The sequence below is a fragment of the Chiloscyllium plagiosum genome, unplaced genomic scaffold, assembly GCF_037043375.1.
Source record: "Chiloscyllium plagiosum isolate Xiang-an unplaced genomic scaffold, Cpla_swu_hap1 HiC_scaffold_27, whole genome shotgun sequence".
Taxonomy (NCBI): domain Eukaryota; kingdom Metazoa; phylum Chordata; class Chondrichthyes; order Orectolobiformes; family Hemiscylliidae; genus Chiloscyllium; species Chiloscyllium plagiosum.
This window is the reverse complement of record NW_028270165.1, coordinates 89,097,455-89,113,920: the sequence shown is the minus strand read 5'-3', so window position 1 is coordinate 89,113,920 and position 16,466 is coordinate 89,097,455. Positions and strand designations below refer to the sequence as shown.

The following is a 16,466-nucleotide window of genomic DNA, read 5'->3' as shown; positions in this document are numbered from 1 at the left end:
CTTGGTATTCACTGTGTTATTAATTTGTTTGTTGGAGTATTGTAAGAAAAAATTAATGATGTCATGTCATTTCTGATGTCAGAGTTTGACATTGAATGTGCAGATGTGAATACCAATAAGTTGTGAAAATAAATCAAGAACTTGTGGTTCGAACAAAAAAAACAGTTCACTGATATTTATGGCATTGTCTCATTTGAGGAGGATGACCAACAAATCGTTTCATGTAGTCACCCAATTTAGTTAAAATTTTCTTTAACTTAATTAAAGAAAATAACTCTAGCAGGCTAAGATTTGTACAATTTGTTTATAAGATTTATAAGTCCATTGCTCTCGATGTGGTCTCTGCCATATTGGGGAGACTGGACGCCAACTTGCAGAACATTTCAGGGAATAGTTCTGAGACGCCAAAACTAAACGACCCCACCACCTTGTGGCTGAACACTTTAACTCCCCCCTCCCAATCCGTCAAGGACATGCAAGTCCTCGGCTGCCTCTCCCTCCAAGCTCTAGCTCCCTGCCGCTTGTAGGAAGAACATTTCATCTTCTGCTTTGGGACCCACTAACTACATAGGATCAATGTAGATTTCACCAGTTTCTTTATTTCCCATCCCCCCACCCCCACACCACACACCTTGTCCCAGATCCAGAGTTGAAAAATGTGGCGCTGTAAAAATGCCTAGAGGCCATGCCTTTAGGAATTCCCTGGCCGTTCTCTGGCATGGCACTCATCCACAGATTCTATCAACAAACACATTGACCTGGACCCAATATACCGGCCAATGCAGCGGACAGTTGGAACTGACAACCGGAAGCGGCAGAGACAAACCACTATAAATGCTGGAGGAAACATCACAGAAGCGCTTCACAAGAGGCTCCCAAGCACTAAGGATGTCACCTAGACAGGGGATGAAATGTCTGCAACAAAAATTCCCAGCTCGGCGAACAGAACCACAACGAGCACCCGAGCTACAAACCTTCTCACAAATTTTGAATTGAGCATAGGAGTTGGGACATCCTGTTGCAACTGTCACACATGCCACATAACACAAGGCGTGGCCCGTCTCTGACTTACCGTCCTTTGAATATCAGGGGGAAGACACCCCTTTAATTGTAACATTCAGGAAAGATGCCTTACTTCAACAAAAATGTGCTGTGCTCACAGATGTTTGGACAGAGGAAGGGAGTTGCAGTCTGGGGTGAAGCTCAATCTTCATTCAGAGAAAGAGAGGAGCAGCAGTAGCTTCAGAAGCTCAAGGTCCAACTTGCGCATTCAGACAATAGGGGGGCTCTTCTGGGTAAAATCTGGGAGTGAAGCAATGTCTCCTCCTTTCCATTCCTTATCCTGGGAGGGAGAGAGAAGGGGGGAAGCACTGTTCACTTGCAGCAACGGGAGGCAGAGAGTCTGAATCCAAGCAGGGAGCAAACTCTGCAAAAGTCAGTTTCAGTCGGCTTCTTCTGGAATATTGTGTGCAATTCTGGTCTCCCTTCTATAGGAAGGATGTTGTGATACTTGAAAGGATTCAGAAAAGATTCACAAGGCTGTTGCCAGATTAGGAGGGTTTGAACCACAAGGAGAGGCTGAATAGGATGGGGCTGTTTTCCCTAGAGCATCTCAGGCTGAGTGTGTGTTTTTTAAAGAGGTTTATAAAAACTTGAAGGGTGTGGATAGGGTGAATAGACAAGGTCTTTTCCCTGGGATAGGGGGAGTGCAGAACTCGAGGGCATAGGTTTAGGGCGAGAGGGGAAAAATTTAAAAGGGACCTTGCAGTCAACCATTTTTTGTAGAGGGTGATGCGTGTATGGAATGAGCTGCCAGAGGAAGTGGTGGAGGCATCTGGATGGATATATGAAAAGGAAGGGTTTAGAGGGATATGGACCAAGTGATGGCAAATGGAACTAGACTAATTTTGGATATCCGATTGGCATGGACAAGTTAGATTGAAGGATCTGTTTCTGTGCTTTATGTCTCTGACTGTATGACTGGTGAAAAGCGTTGGCATTCGTCGAAACATTTATGTGACAGAAAATTATAAGAGGGTAAAGATTAGCCTCACGTCATTGATCCATGAATCCTGGTGTAGTATGGATGTATTTCCAGTAATAGAGTCAGTATGGCATGGAAGGAGTCCAAAATGATGGCTTCTTTTACAAAAAGTCACACTTAAAACTTACATTTCCAGAAGACTCAGATTTAAGACAACCGTGCGTTAATATAAGACAGATAAGTCTGGGGTATATGTTACATATTTGATGGAATGTTTATAGCTCTCAAAGCCTGATTTGCAGTTGTTGCTGGGCTCGTAATATTGTACAGCAGAATATTGTGTATCTTCAGTAGGAACGTCAATACCGCATGATAGATGTCCATTCAGCAATTGAGTGGACTCTTCAAGGAGTATGCAATCCACCACATTACCCTGCTGTATACATTTACATAAAGATCAGCACAAAGATCTTGGGTATTAAGAGAGGAAAGAATGTTCCACAGAAACTAGAATTGTGTGTTTTGATTTTCTATTGTGGACTGACAGCGATGACCTTTGCAACCTCTTTTCACAGGAATATTACAAGAGAAGAATTTGGAGGCAGAAATCTCAGACCAAACATCACATCGAAGTCTGACAGTCGCTTGATTCACCAGGACTTGGATATTGATGGCCTTGAAAACAAAGGGGAGAAGGTCTGTCTGCTTAGTTAGGTTTTAAACGACAGTGTGACTGGAAACTCAGAGTCTCACATACCCACACACCAGAGTAGTGACTGGAACATGCTTTACAGACTGAATGCGAGTCCTCCAATTACCAGTTCACCAGTAACACCACACCTATGCTGTAAGTGTGAGCGAGTTTCAACTGATTGTTGAACCTGGAGAAATACGAGTACACCTGCACCATGGAGAAATCATGAAAATGCAGGGAGTGTAGGAACGGTTTCCCTTCCCCGCCTGCCCGAAATTCATCAGCATTTATATACCGGGCAGCGGCCAATCACCTGCATTCAGCACAGGAAAGGCTTCACTCAGTCGCATCACCTCCTGGTCCACATTGTGGAGAAACTGCTCATCTGCCCTGTATGGTGAAGCAGATGAAGGACATTTTTTTTTATCCTGGATGGAGCATACTGCAGGTATACCTGAAATAGATACATTTGTCTCTGTCCCATTGAGTCTCCAGCACAGGGCCAGGCACAATTGGTCTCGGTGTTTATTCTCCACATGAGCCTCCATCCACCCCTCTTCATTGCTCCCCCATCTCCCCTCCATCAGCATAAGGGTATCCCCCACTTTTCGAAAGTTCACTTTACACTACTTCACTTTTACAAAAGACCTACATTAATATCTGTTCTCACAAATCGAAAGAAATCTGAAGAGGATTGTCGCTTTTACAAAGAAAGGCATAATATAAATTAATTCATGGTAATTGCTTCTTCGCTTTAGGCCCATTTCAGCTTATGAAAGGAACACTCTACTTTCAAATAGTGGGGGAAAGCTGTATCAATACAATACAGCACAGTCACAGGCTCTTCTCACTTGGTTTAGGCACACACACCCCCTCAAGCCTGTGCTAATACTTAATCCTTACTTAGACCTGCTATTTATTGCCCATGTGTGGTTTCTGTTCCTCTGTTCACCTCCCCTTCATGTGTCTATCAAGATACACCTTAAACATTGTTAAGATGCCTGCTTCCACTACCTCCACTGGCAGTGCGTTCCAGAAACCCACCACCTCTCTGTGTAAATTCCCCACCCCCACCCCACCACTTCTCCCCCAAACAGTCCCCCTTTCACCTTGAACCTGTGCCCTCTTTTAGTTGATTTTTCCACCCTGGAGGGAAAAAACGCCTCTGACTATCACAGAATCCCTCCAGCGTGGAAACAGACCATTCAGCCCAACAAGTCAACACCGGCCCTCCAAAGATTAACACATAGAGACCCATTCCCTTACCCCTATTATCTACATTTACTCCTGACTAATGCACCAAACTTACACATCCCTGAACATTGGGGCAATTTACATACAGACAATCCAACTTAACCTGCCTCTCCCTGGACACTATGGGTAATTTAGCTTCGCTAATCCACCCTAATCTATACAAGTTTGGATTGTAGGAGGAAGCCGGAGCACCCGGAGGAAGCCCACACAGACACGGGAGGTGGGGTGCAGGGACAATGTGCCAACTCCACACAGATAGTTGCCTGAGACTAAAATCGAATGCAGGGCTCTGGCACTGTGAGGCGTCAGTGCGAACCACTGAGCTACCCTGCCACCCCTGTCCAGCCAATCTGTGTGTCTCATCATTTTGTCGAGGTCTCCTCTCAGCCTCTGTTTTTCCAAAGAAAACAATCCAGGTTTATGCCTCCTCTGCTCGTAATGAGAGCCCTCGAGACTAGGCAATGTCCTGGTGAACCTTGTCTGTACCCTCTGCCAGAGCACCCACAACCTTCCTGTAGCATAGTGACCAGAACTGCACACAATATTCCGAATGTGGTCAGAATAAAGAGCTGTAACGTAACTCTTACATTCAAGGAACCGTGCTGTGTGCCTTCTTGACCACCATGCCCACCTGCATTACCACTTCCACGGATCTATATGCCCAGATCCCTCTGTATGCCAGTGCTCCTATGTGTTCTGCCATTTTTCATACAATTCTTATATTTCCTTCATCACTATCGAGGTTCACTTTAACTGTCTTTCTCTCTTCATCTCTTTTTCCCCCCTCCTCACCCCTCCACACATCAGCATATCATAAGACCATAGGAGCAGAAATTAGGCCGTTCAGCCCATTGAGTCTGCTTCGCCATTCAATCATGGCTGATACGTTTCTCAACCCCAATCTCCACGTAACCCTTAATCCCCTTGATACTCAAGAACCTATCTATCTCAGTCTTAAATATACTCAGTAACTTGGCCTCCGCAGCCTTCTGTGGCGGTGAATTCCATAGATTCACCACACTCTGGTTTAAGAAGTTTCTCTCCCCTCTGTTCTAAATGGTCTTCCCTTGACACGAAAGCTGAGCACTCAGGTTCTAGTCTGTCCTACCAATGGAAACATCTTCCCAACATCCACGCCGTTTATTATTCTGTAGGTTTCAATTAGATCCCCTCTCATCCTTCTGAACTCCATGAAGTATAAACCTAGAGTCCTCTAATGTTCTTCATATGTTAAATTTTTCATTCCTGGACCATTCTTGTGAACCTCCTCTGAACATGTTCCAGGGCCAGTACATCCTTCTTGAGATATGGGGCCCAAATCTACATACAGTACTCCAATTGTGGCCTGACCGGAGTCTCAGAAGTACATCCCTGCTTTTATATTCAAGTCTGATCAAAATAAATGCCTGCATTGCATTTGCCTTCCTAACTACTGACTCAACCTGTAAGTTTACCTTGAGAGAATCCTGGAGTAGAACTCCATAGTCTGTCCCCATAATCTTTCTGTTCCTGAGTAGCAGCAGAGATTTACAGATACCTCGATTGTTTTCAGGGATACCAAGGGATCTTGGGAATTGCCAGTATCTCGGGAGGAGGCAGAGAGGAATGTGGTGTGGTCCTGTAAACTCCAGAAGTTTCCAAACTCCCTGAGTCAGCAGTAACTCTTTCTGGACCAAGAAACAAAAGGGCCACTGAGAAACTGCTACATCAGAAGACCTCAAAAGCAGAAATGAGGCCATTCAGCTCATTGAGTCTGCTCCACCATTCAATCATTCTTACCTATCAAGGGTTACGGGGAGAATTGAGTTGAGAAACATATCAGCCATGATTGAATAGTGGAGCAGACTCAATGGGCTGAATGGCCTAATTTCTGGTAGTTAGTCATCCCTGGGTAGAAGGACGCAAAACAACAAGTTGTTTCCTGGGACCGATGAGCTAAGTGTTTAATAACCTCATGACAAAAGGACAATTAAGTTTGTCTGTGGAAGGAAGGCACTGACGTAAAGGGGTTTTTTGCAGGAAAGGCTGTATCAAACAAGCCACTAACCCTCGAGGATAAGAAGGTAAGCTACAGACCGGAGATCTCCAGAAGTGTGGGGAGATGGTGTTAGAATCTAAAGAAGCATCACACCACAGATTTGAAAGCGAGGAATCTCCACCAGAATGCAACTCCAGAAAGATGCAGCAGCAGTACTTGGAAGAAGAATGCTGCACTGAATCCCTGGATACTTCCAGAGACAAACTGTTGGTGGAAACTCAGTTAAATTCTGCCATCAATTGGGTGATAGCCAAGTTGTGAGTGAGGTTGAACTTGGTTACTTGAGTTTTATTTTTGGTTGCTGCATACAATCAAGTGTAAATCATTGTTTCAGCAGTTAATTGTGTGCAGTTTCTGAGTTAAGAACCAAATTAAGGCGATTCACCCACAACCACAGTGAGAGGCTGGGATTCATGTTGACTCCATTGCATTCAGCAGTACATCACGTCAATACTCTTATAAAGCGAAGGCTGACAGCACCACCTTTCTCAAACAGAGAGTGTCGCTCAATAATCTATAAAATTAGCATGAAAAGTGGTGTAACCTGCTCTAGTGAGAAGAATAAATCCCCAACACTTTAAAATCAACAATCAGCAATTTATTTATCCAACTCTCATGGTGAACAAATGAACAAAACTATTAACAAACTGGATACAGGCCAGGAGCAGATGGGTGGCACTAGTTTAGTTAGGGATCATGGACTGGTTGGTCTGAAGGGTCTGTTTCCAGGCTGCATGACTCCATCGCACGGAATGAATGGGGATCCATCCCAAAGATGATAAAGGTTTCAAGCACCACCTTAGGCAAATGTGTGGACACCCCTCCAGATAACTGAGGGCAGTGGGACACTGTGAGGGTCAGTAGATCAGTCAGCCAGCCAGTTCTCTCCAGGAGACTTCTCTCTTAAGAAAGGAAGTGGTTTCCTGCCCCATCAGCCAGATTATCCAGTTTGGATTAGGTCCTATATTTCCAACAAAATAGGTAGACAGGGCAGTGTCTATAACAAATATGTTATTAAACTTGGAAGCGTGCTGAAGACATATACAAGGATGTTGCCAGGACTCAAGGGTCTGTGTAAAAGGGAGAGGTTGGACAAGCTAAGATATTTTTATTTAGAGCATTAGAGACTGACAGGGGCCCTTAGAGAAGTGAAGTGATCGTGAGAGGCATGGAGAGGGTGAATGCACTCAGACGTTTACCCCGGGGTTGGGGAAGTGAGAGCTAGAGGGCATCAGTTTAAGGTTAGAGGAAAAAGAATAAAAGGGAATGTGAGGGGCAACTTTTTTTTTTATGCAGACGGTGGTACACATATGGAATGAAATGCCAGCGGAAGTGGTTGAGGTGGGTACATTAACAATATTTATAAGGCATTTGGACAAATAAGTGGATAGGAAAGGTATGGAAGGAAATGGGCCAAGTGCAAGGAAATGGGCTTCGTGTTGATGGACAGTTTGGTTGGCATGGACCATGTTGGGCCGAAGGGCCTGTCTCCTGCTGTGGGACTCTATGATTCATGTCTCTTTGTATGTCCGACAGTTTTGAGTTTCCAAATGAACATCTTACTAAATCAGGCCGAATAAACTCCAATCTCATTCATCAACTCTGATGCGGAGGTGCTGGTATTGAATTGGGGTGGACAAGGTCAGAAGTCACATGGCACCAGATGAAGTGATGAAGGAGCAGCACGCATAAAAGAGCAATGCTCTTAAAGTTTGTGATTTCAAATAAACTTATTGCACTGTAACATGGTGTTGTGTGACTTCCGACTTCTTCAACTCTGGGTTTGTCTCAAACTTGACGGGATACTTTGTCCAACTCGGCATGTTTTATCAGTATCGCTTGGAGGAATTCTTTTTTTTAAAGATTAGATTCCCAACAGTATGGAAACAGGTCCTTTAGCCCAACAAGTCCACACTGGCCCTCCGCAGAGTAACCCAGCCAGACCCATTCCCCTATTCCTATTCCTCTACATTTACCCCTGACTAATGCACCACACCTACACATCCCAGAACACTATGGGACAATTTAGATGGGCCAATCCATCCTAACCTGTACACCTTTAGACCAGGGGAAGGAAACCGGAGCACTCAGAAGTAACCCATAGAGATGTGGGGGGGACATCGTGAAAGATACACACAGACTGTCATCCCGAGGGTGGAATTGAACCCAGGTCAGCATCGTGAGGCAGTGGTACTAACCACTGAGTCACCATACCACCCCTGAGCCACGTAGGTGGGCTTGGGGGGGTGGGGGCGGGGAGGGGATGGTGAGTCCAGCACAAAACAAAAAAAGCCCACTGCACCCACTGTCAGAATGGGCAAGAGGTTCAGCCTTGGGGGTGACCCACTGCAGCGTCACTGGTGGAATCTGATTGTTGGGTGCACTGGTGCCCCCGCTGGTGCCTCCGCAAGTTGCAGGACAATGTGAACCTCTGCCCACAGTCGGGGCAGGCAAACGGTCTCTCCCCGGTGTGGACCCATTGATGGGCCAGCAGTTTGGAGGAGCGGGTGAACCCCTTTCCACACTCGGGGCAGCTGAATGGCCTTTCCCTGGTGTGGACCCGCCGGTGGGACAACAGGTCAGAGGAATTGCTGAAGGCCTTACCACACTCAGAGCAGGCGAAAGGCCTCTCCCCCGTGTGGATTCTCCGGTGTCTCAGTAGGTCGGAGGAATTGCTGAAGGCCTTCCCGCACTCTGGGCAGCTGAAGGGCCTCTCCCCCGTGTGGACCCGCTGATGGGCCAGCAGGTTGGAGGATTTACTGAAGGCCTTCCCGCACTCTGGGCAGCTGAAGGGCCTCTCCCCCATGTGGACCTGCTGATGGGCCAGCAGGTTGGAGGAATTGCTGAAGGCCTTCCTGCACTCTGGGCAGCTGAAGGGCCTCTCCCCTGTGTGGACCCGGCGGTGCCTCAGCAGGTTGGAGGAGTCGCTGAAGGCCTTCCCGCACTCTGGGCAGCTGAATGGCCTCTCCCCCGTGTGGACTCGCCGGTGCTTCAGCAGGTCGGAGGAATTGCCAAAGGCTTTCCCGCACTCGTGGCAACTGAAAAGCCTCTCTCCTGCATGGATTCGCTGGTGGGTCTGGAGGTTGTCCACACAAGTGAACCCTTTCCCGCACACGGAGCAGTAAAACGTCCTCTCACCAGTCTGTATATGCTGGTGGGCCAGCAGGACACAGGAGCAAGTAAAGCCCTTCACCCGCTTGGGGCAGGAGAACGGCCTCTTCCCAGTGTGATTGCACTGATGAGCCGCCAGGACAGATGGGACATGGAAGCCCTTCCCGCAGTTGCCACACTTCCATGGTTTCTCAACGGGGAGTGTTGCCTCAGGTTTCTCCATGGCCGAAGCTTCAGCTGCACACACACACACACACACGTGTACAACCCTGCCGTGAATTCTTCTTTCCAGGCAGTAGAGTTATTTCAGGCTCCACACTCAGTGCGCTGCAACAGGAGCGTCTTTCAACCAGTCCCCCCGTACTCAAACAGGAAGCAAAAAGAAAGCTTTGCTCCTTCTCACAGAATCATAGTTGAAAATTGTTGCGGTCCTGGTGGATTGAGTGACTGTCAGACATTGACGTGAAAGTGAGGAATGGAGACGCTGGAGAGTCAGATTCAAAAAATGCGTTGCTGGAAAAGCGCAGCATGGCAAGCAGCATCAGATAAGCAGGAAAATCAACATTTTGGACTTGAGCCCTTTATCTGTTGACTTTGAAACTTCTGTCTTCAGATAGTCTGTAAGAAAAGATTACAAAAATCATCACTGCCAGTCCGGTTAAGAATGAGACATCAAGGCATTGACACTGACACCAGAGAGAAACTGTACATATAGATGTGGCAAATGTTAGTGGCAAGCCAGAGTGATAAAGATATGTTGCACAGAAACAGACCCTTTGGTCTAATTCATCCGTGCCAACTAGATAACCTAACCTAATCTCGGCTGATTTGCCAGCATCTGGCCCATATCATCTAAACCCTTCCTAATCGTATACCCATCCAGATGCCTTTTAATGTCATAATTGTGCCAGCACCCACCACTTCTTCTGACAGCTCTTTCCTTAAACACGCCACTTTCTGCATGAAAGACTTATCCCTTAGGTTCCTTTGTTAAGTTCTTTTGCTTGAGCTTCTTACACTGCAATACGCCAACTTCTGTGAACAACCAAACTTTATTAAGTACAGTACAAGCTGTGGAAAAACTCTTAACACTCTTCGCAATGCTTGAACACAACAGTACCAAAAAAAACAAACCCCTTAAACAAAGTAAAACTGAAACAGAGGCTTACAGTTGAAGTTAGAAGGGCAGAAGGAGACAGTATTAGCAGCCTTTCTCCACACAGCCCACTGCTTAACTCACCCAAACAAGACTTCAGCTTTCAGGACTGACCACTCCCCTTTCATTGTACAGGTCACTTCTAAAACATAAAAGCTTTGGCCTCAAGTCTCATCTGTTCACACATTACCAAAAATGCCTCCCAATACCGTTTTTCATCTCTGTACTAAACCAGTTGCTTCGGAGCTTGGGTCTTTTTACCACCCCTCTGAAAAAAAACCAAGGACACAGCATCCTTGAGAAGAAGGACCAGCTTTTAGAAAAAAGGACCAGCTTTGTGACAGAGGGATATAGGCCAAGCACTGGCAGATGGGATTAGATTAGTTTCAGAACATAGCATGGAGTAGTTGGACTGAAGGGACTGTTTCTGTGCTGTTTGACTCGGTAACTGTTCTGCAATGGTGTGAAAACCATTTTCTTGCCTTCCCCCATAAACATCCACTTCTTTGTTGTTCCAAAATCAGATGAACTCAGCCTTGAATATATTCAATGATCCCATAACTGCAGGAAGACATCCCCACTTCTGAACTCAATTCCTCTTGCTAATATAACACGTGCTTTGCTCATTGCTTGCTGCATCTATCTGACAACTGGCATTAACTGGTATGGAAGGACGCTGAGGCCCCTTTATACACATTCCTGATGAAGGGCTCGTGCCTGTAACGCTGATTCTCCTGCTCCTCGGATGCTGCCTCATCTGCTGTGCTTTTCGAGCACCACACTTTTTGACTCTGATCTCCAACATTTGCAGTCCTCACTTTCTCCACATCCCAATATATCACCATTTAAACAATGCATCTCCTTTCTGCTCCCCCCCCGGGAATGCTATCACTTCACATCGTGGTACTGCATTTTCCATGAGCTTGCCAACTGAGACACAGACCTGGCCCAACTTTTCCAGAATCTGTCCCCTCCATAAATTGAGATTGAGAGAGAGGCACACACAATAAAGGTGTCTCTGATTAGTAGGAGGACCACGCTCCTTCCGGTCCTCCAGGGCTTCCTATTGGCCCAACAAAAGAAGATCACACGCAGTTTCCGCGGACAGCCAGGAGCACGCACAGGTTTTGCTGACACCGGCGAACATGCGCAGTGTGTGTTGTCACCGAGGAGCATGCGCAAGATGCTCTGTGACGTTGCTGGTGTTACCGACAGGTTTTGTGCCCAAATGACACTCGGAGACAAGAAAGGCTGGAGCGACATTTTATATTTATCCTGCGGCTCCACATTTTATTCCTTTTGCATTTTATTTGACGACTCATCTTTTCCTCAGGGTAGGGGATTCCCAAACTGGAGGGCATAGATTGAAGGTGAGAGGGGAAAGATTTAAAAGGGACCGAAGGAGTAGAAAAAAAGTGTGAAAGTTAATTCCCCACAAGTGCCCTCTCCAAACCTGCACATCTTTGGATTGTGGGGAGAAACCGGAGCACCAAAGGAATCCCACGCAGACATGGGGAGAAGGTGCAAACTCCACTCAGACAGTTGCCCGAGACTGGGATCAAACCCGGGTGCCTAGCGCTATAAGGCAGCAGTGCTAACTACTGAGCCTGTTCAGAAAAAGCAGCAATTGATTTATATTAGGGTGAGAGGGGAAAGGATAGAAAGGGACCTAAAGGACCAACTATTTTACGCAGCGGGTGGTGCGTGGATTGAATGAGCTCCCAGAGGAAGTGGTGGAGGCTGGTACAATTACAATATTCAAAAGGCATCTGGATGGGTATATGAACAGGAAGGTTTGGAGGGATATGGGCCAAGAGCTGGCAAATGGGCCAAGGTTAATTTAGGATATCCGACTGGCACGGAACAAACAGTTTGTTTCCATGTTCCACTACTCTATTTCTATATCGTCAGAACTGTTATAACACGGACTGCACCCCCCACTAATTTAAACCCAAAAAAGATTTACCCCATGTGATAATGTGAAAATTCAAGAGGTAAGGAACTGTTTCTAAAAGTCACTATTTAAAGTTTTATTTAATGATCTAGGACACTAACTTGCAAGTGTTTAAATCTGCTGGGATTTTTCGTACCGCCAAATCTATTCAAATCTGTCTAAACTAGTTCAAATCTCGGACGAAAGCCCCCAAATTTTACAACACTGGGTGCAACCTCCCCCACCTAATTTAAACCAGCAACATAGAGAAGGTTGAACCCATGCAGTAATCTGTGAAAATTCAAGAACCAAGAAACTATTCCCAAAGGTCAGTATTTAAAGTTAAAATTAACAACTTTATTTATTAACGTCTAATGGAGAATAATTAATTAACAACAATTTACAACTCCTTTCTCTAACCTATCTTCTACCTTCAAAAGCCTCATTCACCCCGAACAGCCTGTCCTCAACTGCACATAGTTCAAATCAAGTTTGAGAAAGATGGCTGCAGCTTTGTCTTAATATAAAATTGAACATGCGTTCAAACTTTAATGCTATTTCTGAATATATTATTTTAGCTATTCTCTTTGAAAGATCAGCCATTTCTCGTGCACCCCCATCTCCCAGGCAGTGTCATCACCAACCATTTTCTCTCTCTCTTCTGAGAAGAGCTTGATACAGCGATCAAAGAGAGCTCGAGGCATGAGAAAGTTTAGTGGGAGTCGGAAGAGATACAGAATGGACAGGGTGACAGAGTGTGGGGCCATTGAGAGACTGGGGGGAACAGAGGGTGGTGGGGGCGGAAAGGAAAGACTTGGGGGTCAAAGGGTGGAGGAATAGAATGAGGGGGAGAGAGAGAAAATGGGGGCAGAGAGTTGCGGGATGAGAGAGAATGGTTGGGGGCAGTGGGTGGGGAGAGAGACAGCACAATTCCTACCTTCCCCAGGACTGGGGCAGTGTCCCATCAACTGGAACCTACTCCTCCCACAGCAGTCATTTCTCAATCCACATATGGCTAAAGCAGGCCATTTCACCTATCAAATTCACAGCGACCTTCCACACAGCATCCCACCCAGACTCATCCACTTACCCTACAGCCCTGCAGTTCCCCATGGATAACCCACTCTAACCTGCACATTCCTGGACACTTTAGCACAGCCGATCCATCCGAAACTGCAGATCCTTGGACTGTGGGAGGAAACCGGAGCACCCAGAGGTAACCCGCGCAGACAGAAGAGGGAGAACATACCAAAGTTCACACAGACAGTCATGAGAAGGTAGAATCAAATCGCTTCTAACAATTCTCCCACACCTGCAAAACCCTGAGCACTATGGGTAATTTAGCAGGGCCAACCCACCCTAACCTGGGCAAAGATAAAAATCACATGACGCCAGTCCAACAGGTTTATTTGGAAGCACTAGCTTTCGGAGCACTGCTCCTTCATTCGGTGGTTGTGGAGTATAAGATCATAAGACACTGAGTTTACAGCAAAACATTACAGAGTCATGCCACTGAAATGATACATTGAAGAAACCTGGATTGTAAAGTCTTTCATCTTTTAGAATGAGTTGCTGGTGTCATTAATATGTAAATCCCAGAACTTCTTCTAAGGCTCAAGATAACTTAAGGTTTTATAAGAAAAGATGACAACTCAGCTCAGACAATGCATTAAAGGTGTGAGGCCAGAGTCTGTCTGTATCCCAGTTTTTGAGTCAGACTGGTTCTATTTCCAAAGTGGAATTTATAAAATATTCCATGTATTGTCTGCCTGCAGATTGTGCATTTTTTGAGCAAAATAGATGGTATCTGCAAATACAAATTCACCCCATAGACCTCGGTGTGTGTGTGTGCGCACACACATGAGAGAGAGAAAAAGTCTAGTTCCATACTGTATATCTCTATGTCTATTGCATAACAGATGCTTTATTTCTGTTGATGTAAATATTGTTATAAATCATAGCAGGGTACTAATACTTAGATGTAAGGGAGAGAGAATTCTTCAATCAGGGCACTATAAGAATCCTGGCAGACCCCTATTTCTAGTTTACTTGCCAATGAACAGACACAAGCACCTATTTAATTCTAACTTTTCGCCTTTTTTGTTATATTTTCTGGTATGATACTCTGTGTCTGGATGGTTCACAGGCTGGGAGATTGTAGATTGGACTTTGATTGACTGAATGATTTATTGTTCCAGAAGGTGTCAAAGGAGGTTAAAGCTTCAGCAGAAATGAAGCAGAGCTGAGAACAGACAACAACTGTGGGAACAGGGAGATCAATAGAGGACAAAGAAACCAGGACCTGAAATCCGAGCTGACACTAGACTACCCTGTGATCAGTGCTTTGATTAGCAGTGTCAACCCTCTACCTTTACCTCGCTTCCCATTCGACTTGAATGCCACATCTCCCCTCAATATTTAGGATCCAATCCTTGTCATCCTGAAGCCATGTCTCTGTAAGGAATCCCAGATCAAAACCTGGAGTGCAGGTTCATAGTTCCTTAAAGGTAGAGTCCCAGGTAGATATGATAGTGAAGGCAGCATTTGGTATGCTTTCCTTTATCGGTTACAGCACTGAGTAAAGGAGTTGGGAGGTAGGTGATGTTGCAGCTCTACAGGACATTGGTGAGGCCACATTTGGAATATTGTGTGCAACTCTGGTCTCCTGCCCATCAGAAGGACGGTGTGAAACTTGAAAGGGTTCAGAAAAGATTTACCAGCATGTTGCCAGGTTTGAAAAAAATTAGCTCTCGGGAGAGGCTGAATAGGCTGGGGCTGTTTTCACTGGAGCATCGGAGGCTGAGGGATGACCTTAGAGGTTTATAAAATCATGAGAGGCAAGGATAGGGTAAATAAACAAAGTCTTCCCCCTGGTGTGGGGGAGTGCAGAACTAACGGTTTTGGGAGAACGGGGAAAGACATAAAAGAGCTCTAAGGGGAGCCTTTTCACACAGAGTAGTGCATATATGAAATGACCAGCCAGAGGAAGTGGCGGAGACTGGTATAATTACAGAATTTAAAAGGCATTTGGATTGGTCTATAATAGAAGGGGTTCGAGGGATTATGGCCCCAGGGCTGGCAAGCAGACGAGATTAGGATAACTGATAGGCATGGACAAATTGGACCGAAGGGTCTGTTTCTGTGCTGTACATCTCTATGACTCCAATATAAAAGGTTCAGAGGGATATAGGTTAAACACAGGCAGGTGGGTCCAGTTTAGTTTGAGAACATAGTCAGCATGGACTAGTTGGACTGAAGGGTCTGTTTCTGTAACTGATCTGTACTGGTCTTGCCTCCCCCATAACCATCACATCTTTGTTGTTCAAAAATCAGATGAACTCAGCCTTGGATATATTCAATTACGCCCAAACTGCAGGAAGGGGTCCCCACTTCTGAACTCAATTCCTCTTGCTAATATACCACTTGCCTTGCTCACTACTTGCTGCACCTGTCTGACAACTTGCATTGACTGGATTAGAAGGACGCAGAGGCCCCTTTGTTCATCCACACATCATTGCTGATGAAAGGCTCGAGCCTGAAATGTCAATTCTCCTGTATTTGCCATTGAAAAAAGACCTGGACTAACTTTCCCAGAGTCTGTCCCCTCCCTGGATTCACTTCGTTTCCCTTCAGTTCCTGCAAGTCAACAGCTCAACCCCGGAATGGAAAAGGGGTGAGAAAAGAGTGTGCTGTACTCACAGATGTTGGAAAGAGGAAGGAAGTTGCAGTCTGGAGTGAAGCTCAATCTTCGTTCATCGAGAGAGGAGCAGCAGCAGCATCAACTTCAAAAGTTCATTGTCTTACTTCCGCATCCAGACGATGGGTTTGCTGTGATTGGCAGGAGGACCAGTCTCCATCCGGCCCTCCAGAACTTCTCATTGGTCCATCAAAACAAGGTCACGGAGTGTTTCCGCTTGTTGTGTGAGCATGCGTAATATCTTGCTGACACTGTGGAACATGCGTAGTGCGTTGCTGACACCGAGTAGCATGCGCAGTATGGAGATGTTGGTATTACTGCAGATTTTCAAAGTTAAAAATCACACAATGCTAGGTTATAGCCCAACAGGTTTATTTAGAATCACTAGTTTTCGAAGCGCTGCTCCTTCATCGTTGGTTGTGGAGCAGAATCATAACACAGACTTTATAGCAACAGGATTGCAGTGTCATGGGATGTAACATTAATCAACTTTAGCTTACCTCTACCATTTTTTAGAATGACCATGTTAGTTTTGATTCCTTCACATGTAAATCCCAGAACTTTTCAAAACTTACGTTCTCAAGATAGCTTTTAACAAT

The 16,466-nt window shown here is 45.6% G+C and overlaps 1 protein-coding gene across 1 annotated transcript in view; it reads right to left on the bottom strand.

Moving 5' to 3' along the window:
* Positions 1-9,304, bottom strand: part of LOC148144943 (uncharacterized) — a 49,646-nt gene extending 40,342 nt beyond the window's left edge. Inside the window, exon 1 of the mRNA XM_087975740.1 lies at positions 8,410-9,304. Coding sequence (XP_087831866.1) covers positions 8,410-9,304 — 895 coding nt within the window. The remainder of the gene's footprint in view (positions 1-8,409) is intronic.
* Between the last annotated feature and the right edge of the window lie 7,162 nt (positions 9,305-16,466).